We start from the raw sequence: 15,526 nt of genomic DNA on the forward strand, positions 1-15,526 counted from the left end.
AAACTGCACTCAAGTGTGCACCAGGCGGCGCCCGCTTCTAGAAATGACGGGGGCCGAGATAACCAACTATGGGCCATGATCGAGTTGCCGATTTTCTTTCATTGATCAACACAGGCTATGGCATTCGTAGTGTATGAGTCGGCGTGCCGTTAAGCAGAGCACGTTTAGCTAGGAGGCGTCGAGCAGCGGGCACCGCTTGGGCGCTACCATGGGCTGCCCGTCGAGGCAGCCGAAGTTCTCGGCGAATGGGGCCCAATGGCGTAGCGGCCCGTTGACGCGCTCCTGTCCTCCGAGTGGCCATGCAAGACGACGCTGCGCCTGCGCGTCCGACCGCTCGCAATTATCCATTGCGTAGTACACGAAGAACAGCTGGTCCGAGGAAAGATTCTCGAGACCCTTCAGCCGCAGGTCCTTGCCCCAGATGCGCCGAGTGTCCATCAATTCCTGCAGGAAGCAGTCACTCTGCTATGAAGTATGCATCTGATGAAACGGTCATATTTACCATTCCTTCCGTGCCGAGCAATACATGCACACATTAGTAAATTGTAATGATTTAATTCGTTAAATTGAATTTATTACTGGCGAAAAAGCGGCTTCTTATAGGCTGGGCTGCGCTAGCCACAGGCACCATACGGCTTATCCTCCTCGCAAACACATGCGTACTATCGCGATAGAAACATACCTGCCAAGTCTCCCGGATTACCCGGGAGACTCCCGGATTTTGAACGTTTCTACCGGTTGTACGGATCATAGGAAAATCTCCCGGAAATCCAGTTTTTCCCCGCACGTCTAGTGCATTGCGCGCCCCGTGCGTCACGGTGACGCGAGGTGGGACGTTTCGCGTACAGATGCGCTACACGCAATTTAAAAATTGATCCTAAATGTGTTATAGGTTATATCAGCCGTTAATATTTCGTAGATGATGCGTTTGTGTACAGATCTATCCCACAAGTTATCTCGCCTTCAAAAATTTGTGTCACTACTGCTTTAAGTGGAGAGCCCAGCACTTAAAAGGGTAGCCGTTACCGATGTCTGTCGAGATAGCGTGTTCACCAGCGCTTGCGACCGTCCCTGTCTCAACGGCGCCCCTTATGGTCCCTTGCCTGACGAAATAGCTGGTAAGCAAGCCCCCGTTGAGTACATCTCCCGGATTCCCTTTCTCCGAACTTGGCAGGTATGTAGAAAGAAACGCGAACAGAGGAAAGCGTGGCTTCCAGCCCAGTCGAACTCCGACATGCCTCGACTGTTGCCATGCGAATCTGATTTCAGCGGGCGTCACCGTAGCGCTTGAATCTTGCTCCGGCTGGCGCTATCGCACCGCATGTGCTTATATTCTAGTCATGCCTGGCACTCGGAATGCACCCGCGGTGCGATAGCGCTGGCCAGACCAAGATTATAGTGCTACGGTGACGCTGGCTGAAAGCACAGATTCGCCTAGCGACAGTCAAGGCATGTCTGAGTTTGACTGGGCCGGAAGCCACGCTTTCAGCTGCTCTCGTTTCTTTCCATCGCAACAGCACAAGCAATCGAACCCAGTGTCTCCCGCATTAGAGCGCCCGCCACCGCCTTCACTCACCGACCGGGGCGCGGTAGGACCAACAAGTTCTATAAACGTTGGGTAGGACATATATGTCGCGTTTCTATTTAGGCATTAAAAAGCGCGTTTGAGGCGCCAAAAATAGGTAGGCACTGCAGAACGTTTTAGGCCTCCAATATCGTAAACATATAGGCCCAATAAATATTTACATAAATGCAAATAATTTCAAAGGAAGACGTGCGCAACCTCTATTTACGACAGGAAAACAACAGAATTTAATTGTTTAAGGTGGTACACAAGCATCAACAGTTGAATGTAGCCGTGCAATTGTCGTTTGACACGCACGCTTTGCAGAACACGGTCTCTCCGCTTATTCTACAGCATGGCTAGTCAACTGCCCACTGGCAAATTGGCACACACCTCTGTTATTTCCTTTCTTTTCGGCATGACTGAGAAGGGTAGAGCAGGAGCAGACATCCAGATCGCTAAAAGACCAGGAGGAGGGAATTATTCCTACTGGACCGGTCGAATCGCGTAGTAGGGTGTGTCCAGATAAGATCTAGCACGAGGTCCCGGTCACCATTCCCGATTGTGATGAAATTTACTGTAGGTCTAGGCACTACACCCAGAACAATGGTTTCGCAGTTAGTACTGCGAAAAAAAATTTTGTTTACCTGAAAAAAAATATACAACTTTTGGCCCTCAAAAAACGCTTTTCCGCCAATTTCGCGATTTCTGAATTTTGAGCGCACCTAGGGAAAAAACGGTGCACCTCTTCGTCACAATATTTATTCCCCTTAAAGAACAAGTGAAATACAATCTTATGAGTCTATTATTTCCCTTGCTTGTCGAAGCACTTTTGAAGAAAAAAATCACGAACTTGGCAAATCGCACAAAATACCTGTATTTCAGGAATTTATTGCTGCAAGCAAGTTAAAGTGAGGATAATAAAAATCGGTACATATTAACTTTGATACTTTTGCTCTCCTTTAAAATAATTTTCGTGGTTTTATCGCGGTCCGTTTTACTTGATAGTTGGGCTGAAACGTAAGTGATTTACCAAAAACGCCGAAATTTGAAAATAATTTTTTCAAAAAGGCCATTTTTAATTTTTTTAAAAATCCCTCTGACTGTATTTCTCATAAGATTGTATTTCACTTGTTCTTTAAGGGGAATAAATATTGTGACGAAGAAGTGCACCTTTTTCCCTAGGTGCGCTCAAAATTCAGAAATCGCGAAATTGGCAGAAAAGTGTTTTTTGCGGCCAGAATTTGTATATTTTTCAGGCGAACAAATTTTTTTTTTCGCAAAACTAACTGCGAAACCATTGTTCTGGGTGTTACCTGCGATACACTAGTGGTGCAGGTGGGCCCCCAGGCCCTTCTCACATTCTGTTCTGGGTGTAATGCCTAGACCTACAGTAAATTTCATCACAATCGGGAATGGTGACCGGGACCTCGTGTTCGATCTTATCTGGACACACCCAGTGCCTGTTTCTCCCTTGGCGGTGCAAAATTTTTCGGCGGGGGGGATACAACCATGCTTTATGTACGTTCGTGCGTGTCTATGTTTATGTGTGCATTTATATATACACACATGCAAAACTGAAAATTTTCGAGGGATGTTTGAATCCCTCTCCGGCTGATTACAAACTAAACAGAAGTCGCGTACACATCACATTTTTCTTTCTTTTGCTCTTCACTCACCCCTGACGCATTCGCCAACCGCTCGCGCCATGTCACAGCGGCGGCTTATGCTCGCCGGCACGTCCCATTTCACTGCTGCTAGTGGTTGTTTCCGGGAGTTAAAAATATAGAGGACTAGGTTGAACCCCATAGAGTTCCGAACAGTCAATTTTGCGCGGCAACATCATGAGTAACGGGCTCAAGCTGCACCGGGAAGCGAAACTTGAGGTTAGTGTTCACATAGGCGCCATGTTTTGAAAAAAATGCAATTTATAGGCACGAACGCCAAAAGTAGGCATTTATAGGTGCTATAAAAACACTATAAAAGCCCTCCTTAGCCTCTAATTCATGCTCATATCGAAGTGGTGCGATAGAAGCGCACGGAACAAAATAGGCATTTGCCTAAAATCCGGTTTCTAGTCGTGACACAACCAAACGCCGTAACAAAATTTATTTTCTTGTGCACGTTGACGCCTCGGGCGATTGTACGTACCGCGAGGTTATCGTGCGCCAGGGCTAAGCCCACCGCCTGGTCAAAGAGGGCCCAAGGCTGTTCCTTGGCAGGCGGAAAGCCGCTCTTGAGCGCCGGCGGCATGGCGTCCAAGTCTCTGCGGAGGCATTCGGCCACGCTGCGGAGATTCGCCTGCTCAGACTCGCGCACAGGTGAATCGAACACGCCCGGAATGTCTCTGCGAGCGCGCGCCATGAAATCCAAGGTATACCTGAAGATCGGTTTGCGTATAGGACGTATAATTTTAACACTACGTCACAGGTTTCCCTACCGCGCGCTGAAACATGCACTTGTGTGTATACCTGAGTAGTGCGGCCAGGGCGGTGTACAAGCGCACTGCCACCCTTGCCACTTGATGAGTGCGCAGCGAGCTGTTGAGTGGCACGACGGAACCGAACAGCCCGGGCGGTAACCGCAGGGCCCCTCCGGGTAGCCACGTCGGCCGCATGTCCATCGCCCATCCACCTGAACTGCACACGAACGACATACATTCGCCAAGAAGCGGCAGCATGCTGCCGACGACACAAGCGCGCAACACCGTAATAAGTAATAACTGCCAGTCACCGACAACGCTTCACTGTAGTGTGTCATCATATGCACGTGCATTGTCGCGTTTGAAGGATTTAAAACAGTTTTAGCTTCGCGTTGGCACCATAAGCGAAAATTTATACTTTGCACAATTATCTATACAGTGATTCTCTTTTTGTTGGGCCTAGGAACGTTTGGAAAGTGATCTCGAAAACTCCGCTTGGTATTCCACAATACTCGTTCGTCGAAACTGCCTGAGCTAGGTAAGCGAAGCCATTCTGCACAGCCTTCTGCTGCGAGCGAAGTGAATCCTCCTTGCAGCAACGCCAAATTCAGTTTGAAACGGGCGTCCGAAACCGCCGCCATGTTTTTCACGGTAACGCTAAAATCTGAGAAATGGCGCATGCGCATTTCGATCCGGCTATTCCGCTAAGCCCTCTAAACTAAACCTAAGACGAAGAGGCGTAGGCGTGCGCACGAGGGGGAAAGGGAGGAGGCGCCAAGTCTGCCTCATACCGTTACTCAGTCGGACGCGTCCCGTCATTCTTTAATATGCACGGTTATGGCCATGTAGGTTTTTGATGATAATGGCGGCCGAGGACCACTTAAGTTGCATTCCAAGAACTGTTTACTTCCCATTTTTACCTACGGAAAGGATGGCACCAGTGTCCGTGGGCAGTGTTCTCCCTAACGGGGAACCCTGCGCACGCATATATGGAACCGATAGGGCGCAGTGTCGCCAGCACACGCACCGGTCGGCGGCAGCGGCGGCCATGCGGACCTTCAGCAGCGTGCTTTTCCGTTGACCCGTGGCGTTGGCCATAGAGGCGGCCAGCGCGAGCAGGTATGCGTTCCAGCTCTTGGCATCCGCGAGTCGCGCTGGGTAGAATCGAGCCAGCGGAGTGTCTCGCACGCTGCGGGCCACCAGGTGCGCGTCGGGTCCTGGCTGCGGGAGGAGCAGCGGCAGGCTGCGCAGGAAGCGATCCTCCAGCTGGTCGGTCCACATGCGGGCCACAGTCAGCGGACCCAGGGCGCCGCGCATCGCCTGCAGGTACACCAGCGGCACAGCGTGGCCCACGGCACGGCTGCACGCGCGTTGCCTGCACGGGCATCAGGTGACGCTTTACCAAAACCTATTGAAGCGGTCGCATTTTCGATGGAAGCAAGAATGATTGAGGTCCGTGTATTTAGATTTGGGTGCACGTTAAAGAACTGTAGTCGAAATTTCCGGAGCCCTCCACTACGGCGTCCCTCGTAATCGTATCGCGGTTTCTGGACGTTAAACCCCAATAATTATTACGATATTACAACCTAATGAAACTAACTAACAGATAACGAAGCTAAGGAAGGTAGTATAGTAATTATAACATAAATGGAAAGGTGACTTAAGTGGATGAAAAATCAACTTGCCGCAGGTAGGGACCGAACCTACAAGCTTGGGATAACACGGCGCATTTGACGATTTCGAAAATTCCCGCCATGTGGTGCAACACCTCCGAGTGACGACAATGATAAGTATCACGTTGGGGACGAAGGCGGTGACGTTGGCGCACGACATATCCGACCATGAACGTCTGCCCGGACGCAAGCAAGTGGATGTGGAAAGCCATTTCCTTTATTGATCCCTTGGCTACACGTGGGCGTGGTGGTTCGGCGGTTCCCTCAAAAACGTCTTCATATTTCGCGTACACATTTCCAACGTCACGCCTTTTGCTGTTTTCTCCGGACGTTTTTCCAATTGATGGTTACCGCTACGAGGCTGGAAAAGAAGCCACACTTCGTTTCCAGACTTCCAATACCTTTAAGCCGTCTGTTCACTATCAAAATTCGTCACATTTATTTCAAGCACGCAAAGCTCATACTGTAGTCGGTTTGCTGTTCGATTCGATGTGACATCGAGGAGATGTTAACGTCCTTAGCATCGCCTCACGTGGTGTTGTGCTACCTCCGAGATTGGCCCCGTGTTTGACCATAGAAAATTTCAGCTGTACGTGCCGTCATGAAGACGACACACGAAGACGTCATTGACGGCGTAGGCCACGTGGGCTTTTGTACCACTTTTTCCCCCTGCCGTGTTCAAGGTCATCGCGCAAAGAGCCACTTAACGATTTCCCCATAAAGGGTTCCTGCAGCACGTAATGAATTTCCAAGTAACCGTCGAATAGCTTCATTGCCGCATTTTTCTTTTTTTTTTTTGTTAGAATCCGTCAAAGCGGAGTTACAGGGATTTGTCGCACGCTTTAAGCGCTTCCTTTCGTATACCAGCACAGCATTTTAAGTGTGTATACCACTTTAGGGGCCCGGCTTGTCCATCCACTGTCCCATGCCGCATGGTCACGCAGTGGTCAATAAAGGCCTAAAACAAGGCTAGCACTGCTCAAAACCAGTGCAAAATAAACTAACAAGGTCTAATATAAACTACATAAATAACCAAGAATTAATCGCAACAATTTACCTAAAATTGCGATAAATGTTTCTGAAACGTCCGGCTGATGCCCACGGCGCGCAAGAGAGGGTGCCACCGCCTCTGCAAGGGCGCGATTGCCAAGGGAATCGCTGGGTTGTCCGTGCTAAAGCCCCTCCATGAGTTTTCCGCCGACGGTAGACGTGATTGAGGGGCTTTAGTCCGTGCTATGCTTGCGGCGGTGGCGCTGCGGGCAATCGGAGTTCCTTGAGCAGACGCCCCTCCCGCGACTCTCGCTTACGGGCGGGCTGGCGGAGCCGTTCGCAACCGCACTCTCGCGTTTGCTTACCTTTTCACGTCGAATGTCTGCGGTGTTTGCTTTTATTACAATTTAGCGCGGGATTTAGAACTACACCAAGACCTACATTAACCGCAGAATTCGCGCTCCATTTTTTTCTTACACCGTGCGTACCAGCGAGAGCGCTGAAAGCTACGCGGGGGGGGATGACAAGGGGGCAAGACGTCCGTTCGTCAGCGCGCGTCATGACCTTGAGCACTTCGAACCCGCGGCTTACTTTCAGCGTGATATCGCGCGGGCACGTCGCGGCACCCCGCGGCGGCCACGGTAACCGTGCAGCTCACGATGCTCAAACCGGCCAATGGCCGTGAATCTTGTGTTCATGGCGCGGTCATTTGGGTTTATAGCATCATTTGTCGAGAGAAGAACGAGTAATTTCTAGCTGACTTAAAGAAGTAATTGTAAATTCCCGGCCGCATTCTGCGCTATAGACCTTATGCAAAATTGCTGCCATCTGTCGGAGGTTTGACGAAGCTACCGATTCGGCGCCATGTTGGAGGCTTGTGTCTGAATCGTATTGCTGTCGCTGCTATAACATCTTGCTTGTATCTGCTTTGATAGTACGCAATCGAGGTATAAAAATGTCAGACGACTGTGTAAGGGACTGTACACGTTACCGGTATTTCCTACTTATTACGTTGACAGTTATTACATGTAAAGAACTGCCTCACAACGAGAAGAATGTACATGTTTGTCACCGGGTCGCATGTAAGCCTGTCGTCGTTGAGAATGAAGCTTTGCGCAGGATTATAAATTTTGTCTGCCTGTTTCGAGTGTAGGGACTAAAGCGTTGTTAGCTATCTGAGCGTCATGCGTGCAGTGTAGGATGGTTGGGAGGAGGCTTTAGCGCGTGGCACGGCTAGGCACAGCGATGACGGTAAGAAAGTGCTGTTGACCCATTTCAAAGCGTATTTCATAAGGGATAGCCTATGTCGACCTGATGTGTTGTGCATCTAATTTGAAATAAAACGTTGCCCTGTTTTTTTATTTTTTGCAATAAAAATATTTCGCCGCTGCAGTCGCCGACGTATGTTACGTATAGAATTACCGCACGATTAAAATGTCAAAAATTTGGGAGAAACGGGTATTGGCTCTTCTTAGGGTAGAAGTTAAAAAAAATACTAGGGGCGGTCAGGAAATCCGGGTCTTCCTCTCAATTTGGCAGTGAGAGCACATGAAATGCTTGAAAAACACGCATAGTGTAGCAACACGCGCACGAGGCATTCGAAAATGAACTACAAACAACACGCTCCAGTGCACACGGTCCGTTCGCTGAGAATCGATGACGCGCACGAGCTACCTGTCTAACATGTAGTAGTTATCGCAATGTAATAAACAAAGTAATGTTGTCAGCAGCAGCGCAGGCATGCGCGAGTAGCCGCGATGCAGCTTTGAAGCTCGTACACGAAGCGGGTTTGTCTGGGCCTGCAAGCACACGGTGCAAAATCTGTCTCGTTTCGGCTTGACACAAAATAGTGTTCTCTGATGAGTGCTGATGCTGTCACATACCGCATCTATTATGAACGGCGAACGTAAACACGACGTTAGTCGTAAGCAGCTAGTAGCCAGAGCAACAGAACGATTTGCCGCTTCTAGTCGGCCGCAAGGAAATCTAATAACACATGGAGGCTAGTTTCCTGCAAACCTTTTTTCAGCATCCCAATTTCCTCAATCTGAGCAACACGGCGCAAGAAATTATGTCGGCACTGCCGTTCCTATCAGCCGCCACACGTTGATACGTACGCTCCGTGTGTGCACATGCGGAGCGCGCGTAGCCTTCAACATGGCGGAAATGCGCACGGCGGCTGAAAATGTGTTGCAGGGCCCTTTTAAATAGTTTGTATAGCACAATCGCAAGAAGAAACCATGCATCTCTTTCCACCTTCTTCCCGTCGGCGGGTGACTAATTTCCGATTTGAGAGATGAGCGCTCAACGTCATAATGGCTGCGGCAAGTGTATTTTCCAGCGTAGTTCGTGCATTTGGTTACCGTTTTGTATCTGATGCCGTGTCGCTGCTGAAGAGCGTCCCCATAGAAAAATGCATGGGAAAAAGCCGGTCTGTGCAAATATTGCACGTTGCTTTTGATTGTGTTTTCCCGTGTTATTAAAATGTTGTGTGTCCTATAACATATACACCTATGAGGAATCGTCATCATCAATAGATGTGCATTACTTGCAAGCCCATTAAGTTAATGCTTGCTAGCGTCCAATACCATTTTCTTTAATAAAAGGCCAAAAGTAGGCTTCTCCACACAAAAGGTCGTACTGTGGAGAAGCCTCCTTCAAGAAACTCGTGCAAGACTGAGCGAGCGGCGTGTGGAGAAGGAAAGCCGTCACATGACGTTATCTTGACGTCAGGGATCGCAGAATTTTGCCACGTCATCACATGACGTCACGTGAAGACAGCGAATTAGTGTTACAGAAAGTGTAACATGCCGCCGAACTTTTATTTAATAGTGCCATAAGTCGAATTGCAGGATGCGGGTTGGTCTGTGCGTTCCATTATTTCACAGGTACACTGAATTCTTCTTCGCTTGATTTTTTTTTAAATGAAGAGCTACCGCATTCATCTGTTCGCTTCACCGGATCATTATGGCGGTAACAGTACGTCGCTACTCGTTTCACCTACGACACGCTTCGTGAACTGACACCAAGAGTGAAGCAAGGGATTTGACCTCCGCGCTAAACACCGAAATTTTAGTTTGTATGTATACATATACACACGTACAAACACGCACGCGTGCACACAAGCACGGTGGTGGTTCCACCCTTCAGAAACAATATCCTGGCTACTGACCATTGACCCAAGGGGAGCTCTTCGACACTGACCCAAGGGGAGCTGCTCCCTAAGAGAAGGGCGAAAATATTGGCCTTACATGTGCTGCCTTTCGCGCTTGTCCTAAACACGAAGGCAATGTCACCCGGCTTAAATTGCAGTTATTCAGGAAACTTAGAAGCATTTCGTAAATACACATGGCGGTGTACACTTTCGACCTAATCACAGGGCGTCCCTTATGCATTCGCCTACGACTCGAAGGCGAAAGCCATCCGGTGTGGCTATTTCACCGTGGACGACGTCCAACGTTCACTGATTGATGTTCACTGTTTTCACCATCGCTAATTAACTTTCACCAATTAACTCAGTACTCGCTTAATTCGTTTTGATTATCATCATATATGAGCGCAGTCCTGCTTTCTCTCGCTTTTGTGTGGCTTTAACTCCCCTGGACGTCACGAGGTCCTTTTTGCTTCACTTCACTCACGCCCGGTTTTCGTCCAAAGCCACGTTCGCATGACACACATGTAAGGCTTTCGGCTTGGTAAGTCAAAACACAACAGGTATACGCACTTGTCGGCGATCGGAGGCCGACGCGTGAGCATGTGCGCCGTGATGAGTTTGTCGGGAGGCGTCGCCACGAACGGTGCCGCCCACAGGGCAGCTCGGAAGCCTACATAGTGCAGCACCCCCAGTGCGTCAGCGGACACAAGCTCCGATAGGGACTTCAGGTCGACTCCCGGTAACACCAGCACAGAAGATGGTGCGACGGTCGACGATGGGCTCGCGGTACGAACCAAAGCAGCGAGGCCTGCGCTCAGGTTGGACAGCGGCAGCGTGTCATAAAGGAGCCCGGGCGCCGTCAAGGCTGCGTCCTGCATCTGCACGAGTGAAGGCAAAAGAGGCAGCTCTCGCGCCTGAAGCTTCTGTTCAGCGACAGGCGGTGCAAAAGTTTCCTTTCACTAGAGTTAGTTTATACTGTTGCACTTATGTGTGAAAAACTCTCTGTAACACTTGAAGGCGAAAGCCTACTTCACACTTGGTAATGCATTATGTTATACATTCGGGGACCAGACTCCTTGCAAGACAGCCAGCCGCAGCGTGAGAGACTCATTGAACCACCTTGACGTTTTTATTCGATTATGTTAATGTAATGTAAGTGCAAAGTGCACAAAGTTCACGCATGCGCACGCACCCTATTGCGTGCGATACCGATGATAGCATGTTGTATCGTAACAGCATTCGTTAAGCGACGAGAAGCTGGCTTCGCCGCAAAGCGACTCTTATTGCGGAGAAGCCACATGTGAGTGTGATTAGGGTTGTTGCTAGAACTGACTTGAGGCATATCTAATTATGTAGCGCAAAAAAGGACAAGTGGAAGAAACAGGCTCTGCAGGACGCAGTGGTAAAGTGCGTCCTGTATGTTTCTTCACCGTGTCCTTTTTTTGTGCTAATTAGATATATGTCTCATGTGAGGAATTCGTGCCAACTAGCCCCACTCTCATCTCTAATATTGCTAGTACTGCTTGCGAAAGTGAAACTTCTCGCGCATGACTGCACGCACCTTGGAGAGAGCGGACAGTGCTTTGACGACGTCTTCGGCGACCGTCCGCGCGTCAGCCGTGGGCGACACGAAGGTGACCGTGGCGCGCACGGCGTCGGAGAGCAGCTGCTCTTGCGAGGCGTCGTCTCCTGGCATGAGCAGTAGCTGCGCGGGACCCAGGGCAACAGCTGCTGTGCGCCTAACCACGGGCACCATGGACAGCAGCGCCGCCACGTTCAGTTCGCGAAGCAGCCGTCCGGCGGCCTCCCACACGGAGAGGTCGCTCGTCACGTCACTGGCCGGCCACGACTGCGAGGCGCGCAGGGCATGCACACACCTGTTGTTGTTTTTCATTAATTCGAAATAATCACGCGCGAGAAGAGAGCCGAGAAAACATCGTCGAAAACTTCTCGATCCCTACTCACCGCGCTGGATATGTGGTTCTGGCTTTGTGCTGCTGCATCGCTTGATGTCTCTCAGCGGCGCCACGGACAAGATATCTGTGGTGCGTGCATTATGTCGACATTATCGCTGCCAGCATGTTAATGCTACCGCCTAGGACGTGCCTGCTGTGTCGGACACTTTGCAAAACGTTGTACGCAATTCGAGTTCAAGTTAGGCTCGACGCGAATACTGTTGTATCATCTCGAATGAACGCGAGTGCCAGAATGTTACAGTGAGGAATATTCAGTGCACACAATCGATATGCTATTGTAAAAAGTTGGATCGTTCCGTATATTCCCTCTTATCCATGTCAATGCTTTTGCGCCGTCAGTGTACGTATGTGAGAGCAGCACTCACCGGCTGCACGTAGGCGGCCACGAAGTCGGCCAGGTCCTGCGCCGAGCCGGTGCCGCAGGCGTCCAGCAGCTCTCGTGCCGGGGCCACGTCGTTGTGCGCGGTGTCGCGCACGTACGCGAGCAGGGCGTCCTCGAGCGTGTCGGCGAGTCGCGTGTCCGTCGACGAGGCGGTGCCTTGCTTCGGCAGCGGTGGAGTTTCGTCCAACCGCTGGCAGGCGTAGTCGTAGAAGTTGCGGCACGGTTCGCCTTCCAAGAGCGTCGACAGTCGGTGGGCCTCGCCGAGGCATAGCGCGGAGTCGCACACCAGCCACTCGTTCCCTGCAGGCGTACTCTTGGGAGACGTCGGGCCGGACGAAGACACGGTCATCGGCGCTGTACAGAAACGTGAAAGCGCCTGAAGCTCCCTAGAGCAGCTTCCGTGAAGCAGAATAACTCGGACACCTTCGGCCTGCTCACATTTATGTGCGGGCACGGATGAATGTTTCAATCCCTTTTAAACCTCCCTTGGTGGCTGAGGACTCTGTTGATATCTACGCGGACTAATAGTAATTCCCGGTGCTATCGTACGCGATACCGTCATCAATCGAAACTGCGCGGTGTTATAGCGAATTAGGATTGTTTTTCCCGAGTTTTTTTTTTTTTTTTCAGGAACGTATGAACGATGCTGTACTATAATAATAATAATAATAATAATAATAATAATAATAATAATAATAATAATAATAATAATAATAATAATAATAATAATAATAATAATAATAATATACGCTCCAGCGAACATTCCGTTGCCACACCTGGTAAGAGGGATTTCAGGAGTTTGTCGCCTGTTACTCCGTCTAATCATCTGCCGTGGTGCAAGACCACTTCTTGCAAACCATGCATAAAGCTCGATAGACGCCCCCCCCCCCCCCCCCCCAAAAAAAAGTCCCACATCCATAAAGAAAGGACGTCCTATATTGCATGAAGGCCGATGCAAAACTTGAATATTCATGTTTCGCCCCCGCATTCGACTTCAAATACTCACATCACTGCACCTGCCTGTTGCCTTCCTATGTTTGACCGCTTCTGTGTTCAAAGGAGTGTCGCATTTAAGTACACCCAGCATGATACTATATGTCACTGCGAACTGCAGAGCTCTTTCGCACGGTGATTACTGTATATGTGGTATATATAGCGAATTTACATCTGCGGTTCCTCTAATCACCAACTTTCAAAGAAAGTGAGCGGTAAACGCGAGTGGCTTCAGGAACTTACGTGCAGTCCAAGTCATTGTGGCAGTCGGTGGCGATGTCGGTGGGCTGTGGCAAACACAGACGCGTACATAATATGGTATGCCGTCCTTTTCAGAGTGAACACACAAGAACACTATGTTATAAAGGATACTGTCGTACACCCGACCATTGGTGTAGCCCGGAAGAAGCGGTTACCCCCCCCCCTTCTCCCGCCTCCGAACAAAACTTGTGGCTACGCGCCCCTACGTCCGACTGTATAGCAAAGTTACACAGGTTGGTATAAAGTTCATGTTTTTAAATGCGAAGCATTTCTTAGCGAACCTTTGGCACTTTGAGCGTTTCCATCTACGTATCTATCTGGCCGCCTATACGTCTGGGTGCTCTCGTGATTGCCTCCTTTACTCGGTGTAGACCAAAATCGGCATGGGAGGGTAAGAGGATTTGACAAATATGACTGTCGGGTCATGACATGAATAACGTGAAAATCCTGTCGCGTACGTCGTCGAACCCTTTCCTCCAGACACGTGATGCACATACCCGTTTATCACGGGCCGCGGTGTACGGATATGCGCCACAGGTGATTGACAGTTTATATCGACCTGTCCAGAAACGGCGAGAACGGACATTAGTAATTTAAATGCCGACATCGGCAGCATTGACCCGAAGAATGGAAAGAATAAAAATTGGGATTCCAGGAGGAATCGAACCGAATTAATTCTGCGTGGCAATCACGTATTCTACCACAGAGCCATGCCAGGTCTCTGAACTGGTTTGTAAAAACAGTCTATGCAGGCGTAATGTCGGTGCAACGTCAATTGTGGTTGTGGTACTGGCTATCTAATTTTACAAGAAAGCAACAAACACTATATATGTACTCCTACTATACAGGCGTCATATCAGATTAACGTTTGCGGTTCCAGTGTTGGCTCCGCTTTTATAGCAGTCTAATAAACATTACATATGTATTCTTATGATTCAGAAAGCTATATTGAAGCATTGCTCCACCCCGAAAGAATAGATAAGTTACGTATGATGTTCACATCATTGCACCATGAAGTGCAGTTAGTTTCGATAGACGTGTGCACTCTAACCGCGAGGGCTGACGTTACGTCGCACCATAAGTTAGCCTTTAAACGCCAGTGTTGTCGACGTGCGTGGTAAGCCCACGATGTGCACACAGCTACTACGCTTACAAAAACACGTCGATCCACCTCGTAACGCTTGGCTCAAAGCCATAAAATACACAATAGAAGTACTCGCTGACTGCTTCGCATGAAACAGATTCCCACAACGCGTGGGATCTGCCGAATTTGTTCGTTCTTTTCCTTGTTTGCTAAGAAAACTAATGAAACTGATTGGTTTCCTTTTTACCCTATAATGGTATTTATGCACATAGACTTGCGCACGGGGGGGGGGGGGGCAGGGGGGGGCGGCCGCCCCTGCCCCCTGCCCCCCCAGCCCCCCCCATTCACTTAAGAGTGGGGGGGGGGCGCAAAGTCGGCCCCGCACGTTGACATAAAGGGAGGGGGGGGCGCTGCGACTCGGGGGGGGGGCGCAATGTCATCGCCATATATTGACATAATTGGAAGGGGGGGGCTGCGACGAACCTTCGCCCCCCCCCCCCCTGAAGGGGAATCCTGCGCACGCCTATGTTTATGCATTCGGTGGATGACAAATTTACATTGCGTGAAATTTCTTACGCTTTGTCTGCTTTAGAAAACACTAGTTTGCTGTTTGCCAGGGAGAGAGTATTTGCACCTCAAAAGCTTGGGGTGCATTTAAGGAGGGCGCCAAGTCCGCCCTATATCTTTGCTATATGGCTATATATGTCAGACCCGTTCCGTAATTTTCGACAATAATGCAATCCGAGGACCCCTGATGGTGTGTTCCAAGAACGGAAAGATTCTCAATCCAAAATTCTCAATGTCAAAGGCATTGAGAATCTTTTCTTTCGGACTCTTCCAATTGGGGAAAGGGGCGCCCCTCTACTAGAGAACCCGGTGCAGGGCTATGTTGACGGGCGCTTACCTCCGTTCGTCCTCCGGCCTACTGCGTCCCGTTTTGGCTTCATGATCAGTCACCGAATTGTGGTGCACGCTCCCGGCGAACAGCAACACAACCATCCAAACGAGGCAGGCCAGCAGAAACAAG

The 15,526-nt window shown here is 49.7% G+C and overlaps 1 protein-coding gene across 1 annotated transcript; it reads right to left on the bottom strand.

Annotated features, from left to right (window-relative positions):
• On the bottom strand, positions 1–10,662 carry LOC119395530 (uncharacterized). Its single transcript, XM_037662514.2, has 5 exons — positions 10,374–10,662; positions 5,014–5,361; positions 4,036–4,203; positions 3,716–3,911; positions 1–444 (listed from the first exon to the last, which is right to left on the bottom strand). The coding sequence occupies exons 1-5, from the start codon at positions 10,403–10,405 to the stop codon at positions 169–171; spliced, it is 1,020 nt and encodes a 339-aa protein (XP_037518442.1). The 5' UTR covers positions 10,406–10,662; the 3' UTR covers positions 1–168.
• Positions 10,663–15,526: the final 4,864 nt, after the last annotated feature.

Source organism: Rhipicephalus sanguineus, chromosome 6 (genome assembly GCF_013339695.2).
Source record: "Rhipicephalus sanguineus isolate Rsan-2018 chromosome 6, BIME_Rsan_1.4, whole genome shotgun sequence".
NCBI classification, from domain to species: Eukaryota; Metazoa; Arthropoda; class Arachnida; order Ixodida; family Ixodidae; genus Rhipicephalus; species Rhipicephalus sanguineus.